We start from the raw sequence: 20,209 nt of genomic DNA, 5'->3' as shown, positions 1-20,209 counted from the left end.
AGTGTTACAAATTCCTACACTGTTATATATTCTAAATGTAATAAATTTTCAGCAAGATAAACTTGCTAAAAACAAAACTAACCATAAATTAAAAGTTATGAAATCTGATGTATAGTCAATATACTAAAACAAATCCTTAACTCAGGAACCATGCATTTTAAATACATTAATTTCATATTTGCTATTCATATGAGTCAGCTTTGATTTGCTAAAATAATATAGAAAAGACATTCTTTCCCCTCTCGAGATTTTTATTTCTGTTTTATAAACAAAATGCTTCTTTTGTTAGTATTTAAAAAAATGACATTAAGATGACACAGCAAAGCGGTGTGGGTGAGAACGAGTGGGAAGCTGATCAGAAGCACAACGAGCTTCTTGGATGTTCAGAGAACAGCTGATGCCTCAAGGGAAATTTGGAAAAAATATTCTGCATAGAAACAATTCTGCCAATATATCACATTTTAATCTTTCTATCCTAAGGTTCTTAGCACTGAGAATATTTCCTGAAAAATAGATTTTTCTTTCTTGATGGTTGTCTAATCCTGCCACTTGCAACTCAAGACGTAATCCTGTTTATGACATTACCTTTCGTTACAATGGAGAATCCCCACACCCCTCGGCCATATTAAATTTCATTGTCTGAAGCCAGGATTATCTACAGGACACTACTCAGCAAAACATATGCATACTTAAATTTTAGCACATCCTTATGTCTTACAGGATATGTGCCCTCAGCAAATGAAAATGCGAGCACAGTCCATGTAGAATTTCTTTTTCACTCTTCGTAAACACTCAGCTTGCCATTATTGCAGTCAGTGCCAATATGTGACCACAGCAGTTGCCAGCTAGATTAAGGCTGGCTGTCACACATTTACAAGCTACAAGTTCAGCTTCACATTTTTTGTTTGTAAACTTGCTTACAGTCAAGTACCTGCTGAACCATTTTACTGTATCAGACAGAATAATCATAACAGATTGAGGGAGCTGGATGAAGGGAAGCGTTATATGTCGTGCGCAAGGCAAAGAGGGAGAAACAAGCACCGGAGGGTCCGGCCAGACACGACAGAAATCAGTGAGCTTTTGTGGATAACAAGCATGAAGAGCAAGACGAGGCACTGCAGAAACAGACCAGCTTTGATGAGGAGAGAGTTTTGTGCTTCAGCTAATGTTGAGTGCAAAAGAGCCTATGCACGCGTCTCAGCTTTTACACATGCGTACCTGTACTACTCATCACTGCAGCGGTCAAACAACTTTAAGGAACAAAACTGTGATGGAAAAACTCATAAGAGACACAAAGGCTGACTTTATCCCAGAAGACTCTCCTCCCTAGACTCTTTCCATAATCAATAAGAAAAAGAGTTGCTCTCAAAGGTGCTGGAAGGGCTCAATGGACAGGCCATCTACAACAATGTTGACCCAACTTAAAACAGAGATTAGAAAAAATGAACAAATTGGGTAATGGCTTACCATTCTAGAGTGAAAGAAGACAGCAGCAYGTGAAATCTGCCATTTTGGGGGCAAAAAGCTTAGAACTGGACTATTACACAAGAAAAGATACATTTAAAGCCAAGATTTTGAAGAAAACATCATGTTTCTTAATGCAAAGCAGTGGCACACTGAAAAAGTGGCATATTTGCATTACAAGAAAATCTCAGATACACTTTYGTGAGACAAACCTAAATAACTGCAGGGTTATACACTGGGCATTACAGAGTAAATGAATGTTTCAAATTCAGAACCATCTATATACTTCATAGACTTGTATTATTGACAATTCAAGAGCAAACTGATGGTTGTATTAAGGGTGCTTTAACATAGTATAAGTTTCAAGTAAGAAGTAGTGTATTTAAAGTGTAACCATACAGTTTCCACTTTAAAGATCCTCAAGATCTATATAAAATAAGGCTATATTAAAGGAACACTCATTTAAAAAAAACACATACATAATGGTAGTTTTTGGTTGCACTATGATAGTTCATTAGCATGTTGCAACCCTCTCATTTTGCCTGTTGCAAGTTAATTCCAAATATCATCTTGCAGTAGGTGCTAATTTTTCATGAGTATGGGGAAAAAAAGCTTTACTAAGGTTCACTCACCTTTCTCACTTTAACTTTCACTTAATTCTTATTTCAAAAAGTGAGAGAAAAATGAAGTATATATTCTACTACATAGCCCAAATAACAGCAGTATATTCTAGAGTGCATTATTACAATTATTTATTACTAATTAAAATCCACCAGCTGCTATAATTAAATAATGTAGTTTTTCCTATGACAAAATGGCATTATTTATCCATCGTCACCAAGTAAACCCATTGCACAGCCATTTAGGCTGGCAGGTCTCCAAATTCTCTGAAATGAAGTAGCAAGTTTCTCCAGCCTACAAAATATATGCAGACTCCTTTTACTTTACCTCATACTTTGAGTTTACAAGATGCATCAACGTATCAACATTCAGAGCAAATGTAATTAAAAGACACCTGCTGYATTCATCCTCTACTAATTTCTTCCAACTTTTACTATGGCTCTCTTTCATGACTTCTAAAACTTCCTCTTTAAAGTAGGAATGGATCCAGTGTTCGGTGACCAAGATGTCACCGCAGGACAGAGACTGAAGGAACCCCATTCTTCCACAGAAACTCAGAGTACCCTGTTGCCCATTTTAGGACTTAGCCATGGATCGCAGTACAAGCGACAGAAAGCATCATTAACTTTAATGTAACCTTTTGTGGTGGAAGGTAAACTACTATGGTTTGTTACTTGTCTAGATGACCATTCACACCTGCTTGGACTCAATTCTAAAATTAATAAAAAACCTGAAACAGGACAATTGTATCCTCCTTCTGTCATTCCACTGGTTTTCTATTTCCCAGTGTGGCAGACTGGACCCCAGTGTTCAAAGCTTCAAAGGCAACACTTTCTTCCATTCTGCCCCCTACAGTCAAGTAAACACATGCTCACTGCTTTGTCATAACTCCTTTTCTGTCCTTTCCTTTGTTTAAATAGCCATTGTCCTTCCATTTGTTATCCCTTCTCACAGACCTTATGCACCAGAGAGTGGTATTTTCTGTTCCTCACCCTCCTCAGGATTCCTGAGCAAGATTCCTTCTCAAAAGAGAAGCTCCACTAGACAATGTTAGCAGTGGAAGACCCACAGATCTAGTAGCATGGACTTTACTTGGCAACAGAGTACAGAAAACACCCTGGTGATCAACAACTTCCATAAAGTAGGCTCAGCTTTTGTCACAAAAGAGAAATGTATGTCAAAATCTGTCCTGATACTAGGTTTGGAGTCCCACCACCAAGACTCTGATTCTAGTTTACAAGCAATAGATGGAAAGCTGAATTCAAGAATACTTCCGAAATTCCATCCCACAGGCCCAGAGAGTAGCGGAGAAAAATCAATGCTCCATGTTAAGGGACTCTTCTGGTGCACTAATGAACAGTAAACCTGAGACTTATCAATTCACAACTTCTTATCAGGGTAGTCAAAGACTGTTTTCCATCTGGTTAATGAAATCTGTCCTTGTCACAGTAATTCTCTGCTACAGCTTCTTTGAGCATGCCAACTTAGTCCCTCAATCCTGCTGCATGCATGGCAGGAGGGTAGAAAGTCTTCACAATGATTAGAATTGCTTCTTTCTGTAGGAGCAGCATCTCGGAAACAGCCAAAGGAGAAACAGGGAGAAACTAAGAAGTTTACCACAATGGGACAGAAAGGACCTGCTAGATGGAAACCACACAGCTGTGGTACCTCTGAATTTTTCCTCCACTTCCCTTTTCTGTTACACTTCAGTGACGTCTTGAGTGAAACACACTACAGAATAGTAATTTCTGCTATACCTTTAATAAAACATTTATAAAACATGACTCATCGAAAGATTTCAGTCAGCCTTAGAGAAACTCCCTGAACTTTCACAACATTCATGACAGTAGAAGCTTCAGCCTTCTGCCTATGTCTTTTACCCGCATTGAGGCCTCTTTCCATGCTTTTTCAATAACTTTATGCAAGTCAATCATCTTTTACAGAACATTTTGCTTCCCCATGTTTAAACCCTGTGTTTTTTCAACAGCCAAAATCAAAAAGATCAATCATCTCTCTCTTGTAAATTCACTCCAATCATTTACTTCCCTATTCCTCTCTTCCAAGCAGGAGGCAACGTTTAACAAGTAAGGTTAGCCTTGTACTTTAAAAATATCTTACACACATCTGAATCACCTGAAACTAACAAAGAGTTTCAAGGTTCGTGATTACAACTTGTGTTTCTTTATTTCTGGGTTAAACTGATTCACATCATTTACTTTCTTTCAAAAGTCTGATAAGTTGACATTTTTACCAACTGCTAAATCACAATGATTATACCTCATTCTCTCTACAATCTCAGGGGCTTTCACAGAGTGCATCTTTTAAATATTACAATTGCACCTAGGATTCTATTCTGTTGATTGGATTAATGCTGTGGTATGCTTGTCCAATATAAATGATCCTAAATAAGTTTAGAACATGGGCTCTGAAGCTACAGTGTGCAGATTTTGTTCAAGTATCTTCCATCGATACTTGGACACACAACCACTTCATCACTTACTTTATGTTCCTATATGCTGAAGTGTAATATCTAAGCACTGCAGAATGAAGGCTCTCAAAGATAAATAGTCATTGCTTATATAATATTTCAATCTCTTTGGAACACTGTGTACATATGTATTTGCAAATGAGGTATCAAATTCTAGTATCTGTCAAAAATCCGTCTGGATGCTGAGTGACTTTATTCATTTCCACTCAGATCTCAACATCAGGTCTCACATACATTATGTTCTAACTTCCTGTTCTGAAATAAAGTTTCAAAACTATATGTAAAGGCTCCATAGCGGATATATTCTCAGTCTATTAGTGAAGAGTACACATGAGAAATTCAGAAATCTAGGAATCAGGTGGCCCTAGTAAAATACATAGATATTGCACTGTAGTGTGAAGATCAGTAGCAAATTAGATGGTCTAAATACACATTCTCCTGAAACACTGGTAGATGGGCTGTAATAAGTTTCCAGAAGCAAGACTGTCAAAAGAAAGGTCTTAGGTGGTTATTTTACTTTGCCCAGTTTCAACAAGCTGCTGCCTTTCATTTAAAATGGGTTTTGCTTTGACAAAAGCAACCAAAAAGTGGCTAAGTGCCTGTTTAAATTCAATTTAGGACACCAAAAATGCACTTGGTAGTCTTTTGTTACTGCTCCATGCAACCATATATGTTTTATGCTGCCCATCAATCATCACTCCTGAAGTTTCATTAGTCTCAAAGACTGCACTAGTCAATTAAAGATGAAGACAGATGATCCAAACCACTTACACAGCGTTAAAAATGATCCACAAGAAGTTATCAGCATCATAATGAAATACTGGCGTTTTCACAACCTGTCTGAATATAGAGTTTTATGACTGGCTTACCAGTATATGTAAACATTGAGTTTTTCTAGGTTCCTGAACACAAAATATGTTTATGCTGTGCAAAATAATTTCTTACAATACATTACAATATAACTGTACACAACACCATGACTAAATCAAACAATTTATTACATGTAAATACCCTATTGCACTCAACTGCTAGCACGACTTTTTGCTATTTTTAACTTAGGCACAGCTAAAGTGCCTGAATATCAGAAGTAAGAGAAATGTAAAACAAAGTCTATTTTCATAAACCAACATAAAACGTCACGCTGCTATACTACAGTATTAGACCTATTTCCATATGTTATTATTCCCCTCAGGTCCTCTTTTCTCAAGATTTTACCTTTCTACCTTCTCAAACCAAGTTTCACTCACCTCCTTTCCTCTGTAACTAGGCCTAAATAAATACAGTGATTGAAGAAATGCAAGCTAGCTATAGGTCTACACAAAGAATAATGTTTTTGATATATTTTTAATAACGTTTATGATCTATTTTTATGGCTATTGTTACTTACACTCAAGTGTAAAATAGTATCCTTACCTTAACAAGTGCACAAACGATAGAGAAAAAGACGGTAAAATACCAAGTAACACAGAAGATCAGATATCACTTTCTTCAAACTGCGCTTAGAAGGGTTTAGAAAAACCTTCTGAGCAGGGATTCCAGAAGATCTGCTCATTCGGTGTAGGCCCTGCAGGATGACCCTGTTCTCAGGACGGAGCAAGAACAGGACCAATATCTACACCCTTGTACATACACAGTCAGACCACTGCTGCCTCCTGAACCAGCAAGTTTCCAGATATGTTGTCAAGGAAAGAGAGCATATCCATTCCAAGGATGTTTTATTTTGCAAGGATTCCTAAATCTCCAGTATCTAATTTCTTCTTTACATAGTTATGATCAATTTAACTATTCAAGACACTTCTTCTTTGACTCAAAACAGGTAAAGTATACGGAGTTCTTACTATCTTTAAGGGATACATACTTGAGACAGAAAGATCAATGCAGAAACAAAATTTAAGGTAAAAATCTGAATTATACAAACAAATTCATTTTGGCTATTCTGTCTATATGGTACAGCAATATTTTTCCCAATTTGTCCATCGGATATAGAGGCTTATTTTTCAATTTGTCAAGAACAGGCTGATGTCGAGCTTGAGTGAGCCAAGTCTCACTTATCAGAGCTATGAGATAGTATTAATTTTGTATTAACAGTGCATTAATAGTGCATTAACTATAAAAATCTGATTTAATATTCAGCTCCCCATTACCTGACCGTTGTTTTTACTGAGGCTGACAATAAATGCAGGTATTGGCTCACTTTATTTCAGAATTCAGGCTACCCAAACACAGTTTCGTTCCTCATTTAAGGTCTCATTCTAAAAATCCTTTTGTTTAGAACACTAACTGCAACGAAGTCACACATTTAGGATATATCACAGAATAGCTGGGGTTGGCACGGACCTCTGGAGATCATCTGGTCCAACCTCCTTGCTCAAGCAGGGTCACCTAGAGCAGGTTGCCCAGGACCATGTCCAGATGGGTTTTGAATATCTCCAAAGATGGAGACTCCACAGCCTCTCTGGGCAACCTGTTCCAGTGCTCAGTCATCCTCACAGTGTTTTCTTACGTTCAAGTGGATTTTCCTGTGTTTCAGTCTGTGCCTACTGCCTCTCATCCCGTCACTTGGCACCACTGAGAAGAGTCTGGCCCCATCTTCTYTACACCCTCCCATCAGATATTTATAAACATTGATAAGATCCCCCTGAACCTTCTCTTCTCCAGGCTGAACAGACCCAGCTCTCAGCCTCTCCTCATATGAGGAGTGCTCCAGTCCCTTAATCACCTTTGTGGTCCTTCTCTGGACTCGCTCCAGTAAATCCATATCTGTCTTGCACTGGGGAGCACAGAATCAGACTAACTACTCCAGATGTGCCCAGAAGCTAATCATCTCATCATAGAAGGCTATCAGGTTGGTTAAGCAGGATTTCTCCTTTGTAAATCCATGGTGACCATAATGTAGAATTTCTGCTTTATATTTCTCACTCCAAACTGCCACCAACTTCTCCAAACATTAGTTACTATGTATGGATTGAAGGACAGTTTGTAATGCTGACACCCTTTCTACACTAAATTCAGTCAAGTCACTTTCAGAATGTATCCTTTTTTGCTGATAACCAAAATTGCAAACCAAAAATGAGGTTTTCCCTAATTGCTGTGAAGAACTCTGCTAACATTTCACTAGCAGGTCCAGATCTTTTACAAAGTATAGCAATCATCCTACAACTGGACACAAAGGTGAAAAATAAGTATATTTTAACTGCATTCTAAGGTGTAATAATAAATAAGCATAGGTATGCAAGCTGTTGATGTAGATCAGCTTTTAGAACAGCTACAAGAAAACATCAACTAGAAATGAATGAGTCCTCAAGCAAAGGCTCAAGTGCAAAGCCAAGCAAATGCTATGGTTTGAATATCCATCCTTACTGCTTTCCTCAAGCTCGAATGAAGAAAAATAGGCTTCTCCTATTTTGGATCCAATCCAAGGATAGATTTGCATACAAAGATTCAAGTCCAGCAAAGAGGCACTAGCCAGGCAGAACCTCACACATTCATCACGGAACAAGAGAAAAATAGGGCTGAAAAGGACCTCTGTGTCAGGTAGTCCTTCTCTTTTCCCAGCAACTATACTTATGACTTTTCTAATGAAATTGTGGAGTCTTAATCATGGTAGTTCTCTAAAAATAACATAAATCATCAATTTCAACACTTCACTATTTGCCCCGCTAAAAGTTTTGGCTAATAGTTGACCTGAATCTTTCTGCTGTGGTTTCAGCACATTACAACTYGTGCTGCATGCCGTGGCTCTGAACAGCAAGTTACAAAGGAAGCTACAGGCTCCTCACCAGCCAAACAAGGTAGCAATGTGCTTCTCTTGAGAACAAGCCCACTTTAATCACAGACCCCTCAAATGATTTTCAAAAGTGGCAATAGCAGCTTTACCAGAGTCACAAACAGCTGCAAACATACAGGGATTCACTCCTAAAATGGTGATGCAAGAACTGTGGTTGTACATCATTTGTAAGCAAGGCATAACAAAGCGGACAAAAAAAGCAAAAAAAAATACAGGAGCTATGATAACTCATTAGACAAACCTGCATAAAACAGAAATACTAATCTCTCCAGCTAAATATTTTGGTTCCTAATGCCTACAAAAAGGAAAAAGAGTTGCATATATTGCAGCCAATGTATTATATAACTAACTACAATAACATGATATCCAGTTAAAAAAAAAATTGGCTGTTTCTCCACYCTAATTTGCTAAGGTATACTGAAAGGAATAGATGCAAACTACTTTAAATTATAAGAAAAGTGAACTATAATTTTACCTGCCCCCAGAAATACATTCCCAGTTTGAAAATTTTCTTTGGTATGAATTACTTAGTGGAAAAAATGCATACGCACATCCTTTGTTTTTGAAAAGTTTAACTCAAAAGATAAATTTTAAGTTACATACAACATGAAATACTTCCTTACAAAAACAATTGCTTCCACATATAACTAACTACACCAAAAACTTTTTCTATAAGTACACCATTTTTGATTGAAATCTCTCATTCTGAAATTGTTCTAAATAATTACTGCCTTTACAGTATTACAAAACTTATCTAGTCAGCGTATTACTGTAACATAGATGCCTATCTCTAAAATGTCAAGTGACATATCAAGTGTTCATACATCATTTTGTTCTCAAAAAGTCAATCCAATTAAGAAGCTAATCAAAATTAAATTCTATACTTAAGTCTTTTCATTAGCATCTACCCTATCTAAGATGATTGTATGATTCACAACAAAAAGGTTCATTTTTATTCATTTACTCAAAGTCACAAAAGATGCCAGAAAGATATAGATGTAGATTGATGTCTTCCATTTATCAACAGGCAAAGTTCAGCACTTGTAAGAACCACACAGGCCTCCCAGTGCTGCCTCACTAATACACTTAATTATGGTACATTAAAGAATCAAGCCTAAGATTAAAAAAAAAAAAAAAAAAAAAAAAGGCACTTAGGCACTTTTCCTATGATTAGACTCTTTAGCTTTTAAATATCCTTCAACCAAAGCTGCCAGCAAGGTGTTACAGCTTTTTGGGATTGCGGTCTTTTTGGCCAACAACAACTATGGAGTACATCCACTTCAAAAGAACACTTATCGGACAATAACAATTTTGGAGACTACTAACCTGTCCAGACTCACACTTAATGTCTGAGAAACAATAGGAGCCATCTTTCATTGCATTTCAAGTCATTTAAGTACCCACAAACCTGCTGTGAAAACAGGGCAGAAAAGCCTCAGTGGAAAAATCAGCATCAGATTCACGCAATATTTTAAGACTTCAAAACAAGTCTTATGTGGGACTTGAGCTCCCATAAAAGCATTCTGCAAACCCCATGCATAGAGGTGGATACTTTTAACTGCAATTTTGAATGAAGCCAGTTAACTAGAATTATTATGGATTTTTCTGTAAGYGGTCACTTGTGTCACATAATAGTAGATCAAAGAAAACTGTATTCATTTCTAGGCTTTTACACTAACAAGAACGATTATAGTTAAGGGTCTCTCGGCATTTCCATTACAAACCTGTTTTCAGGGACTAGTATATCATCTATTATAATACATTTTTGACTAAAATTTGATATGAAAGGTCTCAGTTAGGCTTAATTCAGTAAACATTCCTAAACCTTTTAAAAGGCTTTTTTCAAAATTGAAAGAAGAAGGTAATTTTGCAAGTCATTTTTCCATCCGAGTAAGTTTAAGCATTTTATCCTGAGCAACCTAAGAACGTATATGCTACAAGATATGAACATTACATCTCTAATTCTATTACAGATGGAATTCCTAAAAGCATCTCATATCACAAAATGTCAAATAGTGAAAGAGTGCAACAGGAGAGATAATGGATTGAGTGTTCAAATGAATCTGAGGAAGATTTCAGACTGATTAAAAGGTTTCTTTGGTCATTTCTGGACTTACATGATTAGTGGAACAATGATGCAATTTGTTGCAACCTGCTGCTTTTCATTTGTAAATTATGTGCATATTTGTTTAACCATATTTCCCTCTTCACCGTATGTTATCTAAAAGAAGAAATCATTCCATAATAAGGAACAATGAAATTCCTAAATTATTTTTAGAAACTCAGTCTACTGGACCTGCAAACTAATTCTGTTTTACTTAAATTTTATGACTCCTTTACTGCATACCTTGCCAAACACAGATTAACACAGTAACTTTGAAAGCCCCAAGGGAGCCGAAAGGGACTACTGGGTCAACAGTCCTGGATAGGGAAAAAATTTCCACAGTGCTCTACAACTCCTTTGGAGCTGCTGGGTCTATGAATACAAAAATGCACTTTATAAAGGGAACATAAATACAGATTTACACAATGGACCATAAAGACTTCTGGAGTACCAAGTAATAAGAGTTACACAAATGACAACATATATTTACCCTTATGGACAATAATGAGTTCAAGTTATTTCACTACTTTAGCTAAATGGATGCAATAAAGTATTCACTTAAATTTTTAAAAATACCTTTTAAAAAACATATACCAGAACTTAAACAAGCTTGAGCACTAATTTTACTCAGCTGAGCAGAATAAGTCTGTCCCCCAAGTGTTTAAAAAACAAACAAAACCTTAAACTTCCATAAAAAAATTAATACACAATAGAAATTAGGACTGTATTTTCAGAATGGCTCTGGGTGCAGAGCCATTCTGAAAATAGGTTTTCAAAAGAATTCAATATATTTAGTGATGAGGTATCTAAATAAGGTGTTTAACAGTTCTCACTGAGAAAAATGCCTTCAGTCCCTTGAAAGCAAGAGGAACTTTTCTGGAAGATCTTTTCCTCCTCTCAAAGGGGTTTAGAATGGCCTTTTCCTAACTCTATGCGTTCTGACCCCTTTTTCTCTAAGGCTTCTATCCAAAAAAAAAAAAAACTTAGGGCATGTAAAAAACCTTTGTGCCATGTAAGTCCTGAACAACTTTTCATGAAAACCCTTGTGTGTGCTGACTCCCCTCCGGAAAAGGTTACATTCACAAGTTTCTGCCAGTCTGATTATTTAGTTTCCCAAGTCCTGAAGATCTGTACTGCAGTCCTGCTCAGGATGCCACTGGTCTGGGGAGCCGGCGGCTCGCTCCTGTGTAAGCCCATTCAGAGAGTTTCACAATATTTGAATCTCCCGAAAGGCTAAAGCTCATACGCTCAAGCCGTGCCCAACGCAATACTGAGTCATGGCTACTGTCATTCAAAAACCTTTCCAGCATCCGAGGTGAAAGTAAAGGACATGCCTGCAGCCTTTCACAGGTTAAGTCATGACACAAAGATCTCTTTTCTTGGTTCTCTGCAAACCGAACGCCCCCACTCACCACCACCACCGGCTAATAAGCTATCTAGAACAGGGCTTCTCTCTACCCCAGCTACCATGCAACAGAGCTCACAGCTCACGGCGACAGAAAGGGAACACTCAAGAGCAGTGATGAGGACACTCAACTGGGAGGGAAAACCCCGGGTTTAATCTTTCTCATAGAGCTGCTTAATGAAAAGGTACTTCCATTAGCTAACAAGAAAAGAAAGAAAAAACAGTCCAGAAGCGGGGACCAGAACGAACACTTTCCACTCCAAGGAGCTAGTTTTTAATACACTTCGATTATGGCAATTTTATACACTACGCTTGTTCAAGGCCAAACTCTTTGCAATCTTTTTCTGCTTCTGGTTCAAAATACGTAAAACTGATTTGTCTTTCAGCCCAACTGCAATACATCCAGGATTATTCCACTAATTTTTCCTATAGATGAATGACTGAACTGTTTTATCTTATACAATAGTGTGCACTTGAAATGAAAAACACATCTCACAGAAGGGTTCCCCACCCTACCACCCCCCCCCAATGTAGCTACACTCTTATTCCTCTGCACCTAACAAATGAATTGTCAGTATTTACAGATCAAATATTTTTAGGCCGTGTAGGGGATATGCAAAAAACAGAAATAATACAATCCCCCTGCCCTTTTAATTCTGGGAACGTGGGAAGAACTCAGACTCAACATATTTTGCCTGGACTGTGATAACTTTTATCAAATATGATCTGTATGTTTCCCCTTCAGATGCGCACGTGCCAGCCTCCTGGAGGTCAAACGTCATTTCATTTGTAAGAACAGAAATTTTAGTTTTGACTGACAAGCACTTACATACTTCATTACAAAACTCATTCAAAAAGGACACATGCAATAGAGGCAATTCCAGTTCTGGGAGAATCTTTACATTAATTAGCTAATTTGAAAATAGTTAGCCAGACAATCTGCTTGCAAAGATTTCTGTAGACAAAACCCATGAAGTGAGGGCACCCTTATTTCACACCTGGCCTTCAGACAGGTAAGGCTACAACTGAAAATATACCCACTGTATCACTATTTCTAAAGGCTTGTGCTATACTAGCCATTATGTGTCTCTTTTAGATAGCATTACGGTTGAGAAACATAAGGAGGGTGGGAATCCTCATAGAAGCATATTGAGAGTAATTACAGTAAAGTACAAAGGCTGCTTCTTCCTGTTTCTCTGTCAGCCCACAGCATGTCTACAATTTTAATATAATTATGCATATTTATTTACTTTTAAATTACAAATCTGTGTGCATCTGTAGCAGCCAATTTTTCAATATTAATATCTCAAAGACATGCCTATTTCTAAAGCTCTTAACTCTAGATAAAGGCTAACAAGATGCTATCTTTAATTACTTAAAAGAGGTACTTCAAAAGATTACCCCGTGGAAGAGCACCCTCCTTTTAAATGAAGTGGCCAAATCCTGCTCAACTAATTCATACAAGCACTTTCAGAAACCTGTGAGAGATCTGGCTAATACTTTTAGAAAGATAAAGAAAACTAAAAGAATCATAACTATATAAGCCAGTACTCTGAGACAGCTGAATACTAAAGGCTGTATTATAAACCTTGGAGAGGGCTGCGTGAGATATGGGGAGGAAAAAGGTGAAGGGGAATAATAAGGACTGATCTATGGTACACCAACTGACTTGAGAGTCACCAGGAAGCACACATCCAACCATGGGAGCAGCTTAAACTTGCGACAAGTTTGTAGTATATGATACAAAAACTATCTTTCATTCTACAACACAGCTCATTTATAAAGATTTTGTGTGAACTTCACTAGAGAAGAGATGAAACAAGCTAGCCCTGTGCTAGGAGGTAACAAAGTATGCTTCATGTTCATTCCCCACACTTTAACACTAAGACGCTGCCCATAAAACATATTAAAAAACAAATATATCTTTTCTTCTATGGCAGGAGCCAAATTACTTACATATTTATGGGCCAATGCTTACTCAAAACAAGAAGGCAGTAATTATTAATTTGGTTGCACAAATGATCTCCAAGGCAATCTCTTTAAATCACTGACAGCCATCCTCTGGTCTGCAGAAAAAAATCCAAACCTATAACTTTGAAAAATCACCACTACCAGCAAAACAAGAAGCTCTTCTACTGATTAGTATTGAAATACTGTAGCATGCAGAAAGTGACATCCAATTAACAAACCATTAATATCGACCTTAAAGAGAAACAGAATTATGCCATGCTTAAAAAAAGAAAAAATAATTGTATTCCCTATAAACCCTATACAGATTTACTAAAAGCTTAGACCTCTTAGATTACGGTCACATTGTTGCTTATATGCAACTCAAACTGCTACATCCAGAGCGAGCTCCAATGCCTCAACAAACAGCAGCAACTGTCTGCTGTACGGAGGACATTGCCGGATTGGGACGAGGATGGCCGACTGATCACTCTTCCGCGAAACCCTCTCGCTGATATCAGTAGTGTAACTGGGCACTCACTGTCCTCAAATTTGCAAGTAAAAAGCATCCATGCAGTAATAAACTGTACCTATTATTATGGCAAAAGAATAATGCCTACAGGATCAACAGCTATAGATAACTTGCTTTTCACCTCTGTTGAATAAAGATGCATGCCTGGGCATGGGACGGCATAGGGTAACTGGCCGTACCAAAGCACAAGTCAAGTACATGCCCGTAACACTCCAGAGGGCTTCCCAGGAGCGACTTTTTTTGAAAGGAATTAGGTGAGAACACAAAAAAAGTTTGACAAGATAAGTGACTCCAAACAGGAAATATATGTAGCCATTTTTCCACTTCTCTAATGTAAAAATGGCACGATCCTGAAACTGCAACTACCATGAGCTCCGATACGGCTGTAGAATAGAGTTTCCACATGGGCAACACATAAGCAAAAGAGAGCAAAAGGGTGGAAGCTCCCAGGCTATCCATCTGAAGATATCAAAAGTGTTCCACGCAAAGTACAGTTGGACAAGAATTAGTACCATCACAGGGAGAACTCCCCAAGCATAAGACAAACCCAGGCATCAACATATACTGCTGGAAGCTATAAGCAGAAGCAAGGACATATGAAGTGAGTGTTTTGTTGAAAGAAAATGCCTCTAACTCCCTTCTAAAATTCCTTATTGAAATATATTTCCAGGTATTGATTAAAAAGATATAATGCATATTGCTAGTATTTATATACAATTGCTCTGAATTAGCCTATAAAAGTAATTCCAAAGTCACTACATTCGTATGCGTACGTTCTAAAGAGATAGTTTCATACTGTAGCTCTGTGTATTTTAGCAAAATTAGCATGAAGCATTTAATCCATATGTAGAACACCAATAGCAATACTCACTCTGGTCCTCAAGGACAAACATTTTACTACAATGTGGGAGCTCCTTTTTCTTTTTTTTTCCCAACATATCTTAACAGTGAGAAAAGAAATTGCATGAATTAGAGCCATGTAGCACAACAGCTATTAAACTGAAATCCATACCAATATATCTTACTCCGGTTAGAAAATAAATGTCTTGTGATGCTATCCCAGACAATAACTAAAGGGACAGGTAAAACAGGCCTTTCAATAAACAAGTTCTCACTTTTCAACACTTAAATCACCTATTTTGCCTTCACAGGAGTCTCTGCAGTCACTTCCCTATAAGCCAACCATGTGCAAGCATGAGAACTTTGGGAAAGCCAAACTCCAACTGCCTGCTGAGAAACGCAGCCTTCTGTGAAGAAGCATATACATCTATGTYGCAGGGAAAATAATAAATACATAACAGGCTAGCAGCTGGAAGTGTTTCAGGATCAGGGAAGCAACACCTTTCCAATCTGTCTTTCAATTCGTGTAATAGGCCTGGCAAAATACATTCCCAGTCCTGTCCTCTCCTTATTCCCRCTRMAGATCATGTACAACACCATGTACAACTAGAATGGATCAACAACAGAAGATATTGCTGGCAGGAAGCATTTTCTTCACTTCTTTCTGTACCAGTTGCCACAGGACAGTCTTTTCCATGTTCTACTAGCTATTTTCTTTCACTGTTTTTCTTCTTTTCCTCTTTACCCAGGACTTTATCCATGTCTTGCCCTGAATCTTCTGGTTTGGAACAGCTCCACCCTATTTCCTTACCACTTAACCCCCATTGCTTGTTATATCACAAGCCATGTCTCCCCTTTTCACACACAAGGATAATTGTCGCTACTTGAAGATAACAACGCAACTSCTGTTGTTTTCATAGTCTAAACCTATGTCTGCTGCACTTTGCTAATGCCCCCTACTGAAAATACCTCAAGGAAGCATGAGAGACTAAGAAAGCCAGTAGTGCGTCTCTATTATCAAAAGGAACAGAAAGCTGGAGGTCTATTAGCAGAGTACAGCTCTAACTGTATTTTTCTGCACTGAGAATATTCTGATCTATGGGTATTTTGCTTAGTATTTTATGCAACTTTGGGATATCCTGAATATAAAAGTTGAAATATGATATTAAAGAACTGTTTTGTTTTTACAGGTTTGAAGTCATTAGGCTCTGTTGTGTAAAATTTGGCACACACTAATAAGTAAATCTTACCCTGATAGATGATAACAGCTCCTTTGTTTCTGCAACTCCCACTCAATGGAAGGATTATACAGTCAATCAACCCTAATGGCTCCCAATAAGACAAACAAGTCTATTGTATCTATTTAACTCCCTGCACACATAATAAATACATGTGTCAAAATCTGTGTGATGGTATGCAAGCAAATATTTTCAGCCAAACTTCAGATTCCTCTCCACAGACCCCCCCAATGATCCTCACTATGAATTAATTTAATTAAATATAGTTAAATATACAACCCATTACCTACAAACATATGCACTTCCTGGGTAAAAATATATCCATGGAACATTTTTCTCTCTTTGCGAGACATCCTGTACTAGAATCCAAAAATAGCCACAGACCAAAAAAAAAAAAAAAAACAGATTGTCCTATTTAATATAGAAAAAGATCAGGAAAACCACCATGCAACCAGCATAGAGACCTTCATGTGTTGTCTGGATGGACCAAATGCAGAATGTGTTGTAGAAGATCTTCAGTGATGTCTAGAGAAGAAAGTTTATTCCTGCACATCTTAACAAACCTGTATCCATTTTTTAACCAGTTTATGAGGGAACTGTTAGGAGGGAGGAGAAGAAAGAGTGAAGAACCATCTTAGTTGCTGTGTTGTCAAGGGGTCTACTCCAATAATTAACCAAGGAGATGAAGATGTGGAAATGTGACATCCCAGCTAGCACTGGTTATTTAAATAAATAGATTGTTAAGCCCTCTGGAGATATTTTACAATGACTCTGATTACTATTAAGGAAAAGGAAGCTAAGAAAAAGATTCAAGTACAGTAGCAAACACCTGAAAACTCTCTTGAGAGTACTGCATTAGACTCACTGCAATTCAGTTAATCTTATATAAGATTGATTCATTATCACAGGAAAACCATTTTAGTTTAAGTAGCTTTCACACCTCACCATGTTTGTTTTCAATTGTCACCCAAATAAGAAAATCCTTAAGAGAGTCTACAGGATAACTAGCACAAAGCAGCAGTCGGTAATAATGCAGTGCCTGATCCAAACAGGTCAGTGGAATTAACTATAATCTTTTTTGCACTACATAAAATCATTACCTGATTTATATTCTTTACAAAACACAAAAATTTAGTAAAAATAACCATAACACCTATTAACAATCAAATATGCCTGAAGGTCTCATTTTTCTCATGTGTGTTCAAGTGCATTCCCCATAGCTGAAAAGAATTACCTTCACAAGTACCATTCAGTATTTAGAAGTCATTTTTGAAAAATAACAGATATGCTTGTTCAAATTTCTGACTAAGAAAGGTTAAAAACTGGAGGGCACCTGTAAAGCCTGTTACACTGTGAACTGGTGATGTGAGGTACTCACCACCTCTTTCAGAATACAAAGTCAGCAAGCAATAATATTCTTGAACATCCTAAACATAAATGTAATTTCTATAACAGTGGCTCTAAATTCTCCTGCTCAACAAAGGTTTATGATTTACTCCATGATACTGAAGAGAAACCTTCTGCCTGCAGAAGGGCATGAGCATACACRGGGAGATGGAGTGTGTCAAGCCAGGGCAGGGAAGGATGATACTTTTAAAGTTAACATTGGAATTAACAGAAATGATCTTGAGCTAAATAACTACAAACATTTAGTCTTCCTCCCAAGCCAAAAGCTTGCTCCCATTAATGCTAATACACAACCTGAGGCAATGATCTGCCTTTATCTCAAGTCAGTGGGGTTTGCCATGACTACAGCATGGCATGAGTTCATGGCTCAGAAAACAGGCCCATAAATCGAAAGATTCTTTCTGTCTCTCTCAGTATTTCAGAAGATTTCTCACCTAAAATCTACAGCTAGAATCCAATGGTGTTGCTCCCGGTTTCCAGAGTCCAGGCCAAAAATTCTGGTGACTTTGCAAGGAACAAGTTAAGGCCTTGTATGCCAAGTATTCTGTTTTCTGCTTGCATGCCTCTCCTCTCATTTATTTCAGGCCTATCAGGATATATTAGTACTTGTTATGACATACAGATCATTTTAAAATGAACTGTTATGTACCATATTTTGTGGTTAAGCAGATTAAAAAAATAATCTTGGTTTGGAATCTCTCCTGAAACCATAAAGTGACAAAATTATGGAAAAATAAATGTGTGGTTTTAAGAAACAGGTATCATCTTCCAGTTAGTTAAGACCAGAGCTTAAATGCTTTAGGCAAACATGTGTGACAAAATTGACTATACATCAACTCCCCTTGCAGTTCTACAGATAGTCTGAAAAGRCTTTTCTCAAAGGTCAAATATTTCATTATAGAAACATAATAAACTGACATCAGAATACTAAAAATAATACTCAGTTTTCTAGTCAGTCTATGAGTGTCAGATCACAATATTCTGATATACTATCACCTTTAATTGGAGACCAAGTTTCTGGAAATCATTTAAACAGATGCATACTTCTCTAATCAGGAAAAGATTTGGTACTAACTTCCAGCTGTGAAGAGATGTGAAGATGTAACACTAACCTAGAAGATCACAGCTCCATCAAGAAAACCCCCATCATTCCCACACTGCCCATGGCTGCTTAGGAAACCACTCCATATGTCCATATCTCCTACCCAGGCTACTTTAAATGAAAAGCAAGCAGTTTAGAATACATAGCAATTTTGTTCCTTTGCATGTAAAGCTCCCGGAGGGAGAATACTAAATAGTAATAGATCCTAAATTTCAAGTTTATTGTAAACAAAGTTCAGAAGCCCATTTTAGCCATTTAGAATTACTTCACAACTATGTAGCTCAAGGTGAAGTCATTCAGAGTTTTCCTGGTATCTGGAAAAAAGACCAGTATCAAGATCTCTGTCACCAAGACCTCACAGAGCAAAGCTTACAATAARACCACCACTAGTGTCACCCTTGAATTAGTGCCTATGCTACAATTTACATTATGTAAAAGCTACTACACCTCACAGAATATCCATCTGAAAACAAACGGCTGGCAGTCGGTTAAGCAGACATGTCAAGCTGACAGTGCAACGTGCTATTCAAACATGCCACTGCGGCATTTAGCAAAATATTTTAGTAGTAGAAGCACATAATTAGAAATGGTATATTAATATAAAACAGAAAATATTATTTTCAAATGGATCGTTACAACTACAGTAAAATGCCTGAAATCCCATTTAGAAAGATGTATCTTTACAACTCCTTTTCAAGAATGGAAAGCTTGTTTTAAGGAATAAACTTCTACCATTAGTTGTATATACTTCACAAAAACACATTTATTTCGTATCACTTGATGCTACCATGCTTCAGTATACTTTTTTGTCATTCAGGGATAAACGCCCAAGAGCACAGGGCTAAATTCTGTGTCCTTAACCAAATAAGATGCAAGTTCAGATAAAAACTTCAGAATTTGACCTTGCACATTTCCACGTAAGAGAAGCAACTGCAAGAAAACTTTAGTCTAACCCACAAACAGCTTCTTCTAAAAAGCAAGTCTGAGACTTCACCTATTTTCCCCACACTTCATTAGCCTCGCAGATAATGAAAGCAAAACGCAAAAGTATCATTATCCTATGAAGAACTTCTGCATTTGAGCAATCACAGTTCAAAATATTTAGATAAGAGAAACAAACATTATGGGAAATTAACCTGATAAACTCCTTGGCTCAGTCCTGACAATAAACATAGTGTCAGGCTAGAAAAAAAACACCAAAAACTGAAGAGCTTGGGTTACACACAGAAGTAAAAAAACTGCTCGTTTGCTTTTTATGGGAAACGTACCGCTAA

The 20,209-nt window shown here is 37.3% G+C and overlaps 1 protein-coding gene across 3 annotated transcripts in view; it reads right to left on the bottom strand.

The window, feature by feature from the left end:
* Positions 1–20,209, bottom strand: part of GABRB2 (gamma-aminobutyric acid type A receptor beta2 subunit) — a 174,369-nt gene that overhangs the window by 152,336 nt on the left and 1,824 nt on the right. For 2 of the 3 annotated variants that reach the window (XM_026091354.1, XM_026091356.1), the window contains exon 3: positions 15,859–15,876. In XM_026091354.1, the coding sequence (XP_025947139.1) occupies positions 15,859–15,876 (18 nt within the window). Of the gene's footprint in view, positions 1–6,789; positions 6,808–15,858; positions 15,877–20,209 lie in introns of all 3 variants that reach the window. The other variant, XM_026091357.1, reaches the window with a different exon arrangement.

Source organism: Apteryx rowi, unplaced genomic scaffold (genome assembly GCF_003343035.1).
Source record: "Apteryx rowi isolate R43461 unplaced genomic scaffold, aptRow1 scaffold_90, whole genome shotgun sequence".
Taxonomy (NCBI): Eukaryota; Metazoa; Chordata; class Aves; order Apterygiformes; family Apterygidae; genus Apteryx; species Apteryx rowi.
The sequence above is the reverse complement of the archived record's forward strand: the minus strand, read 5'-3'. Positions and strand labels throughout refer to the sequence as shown.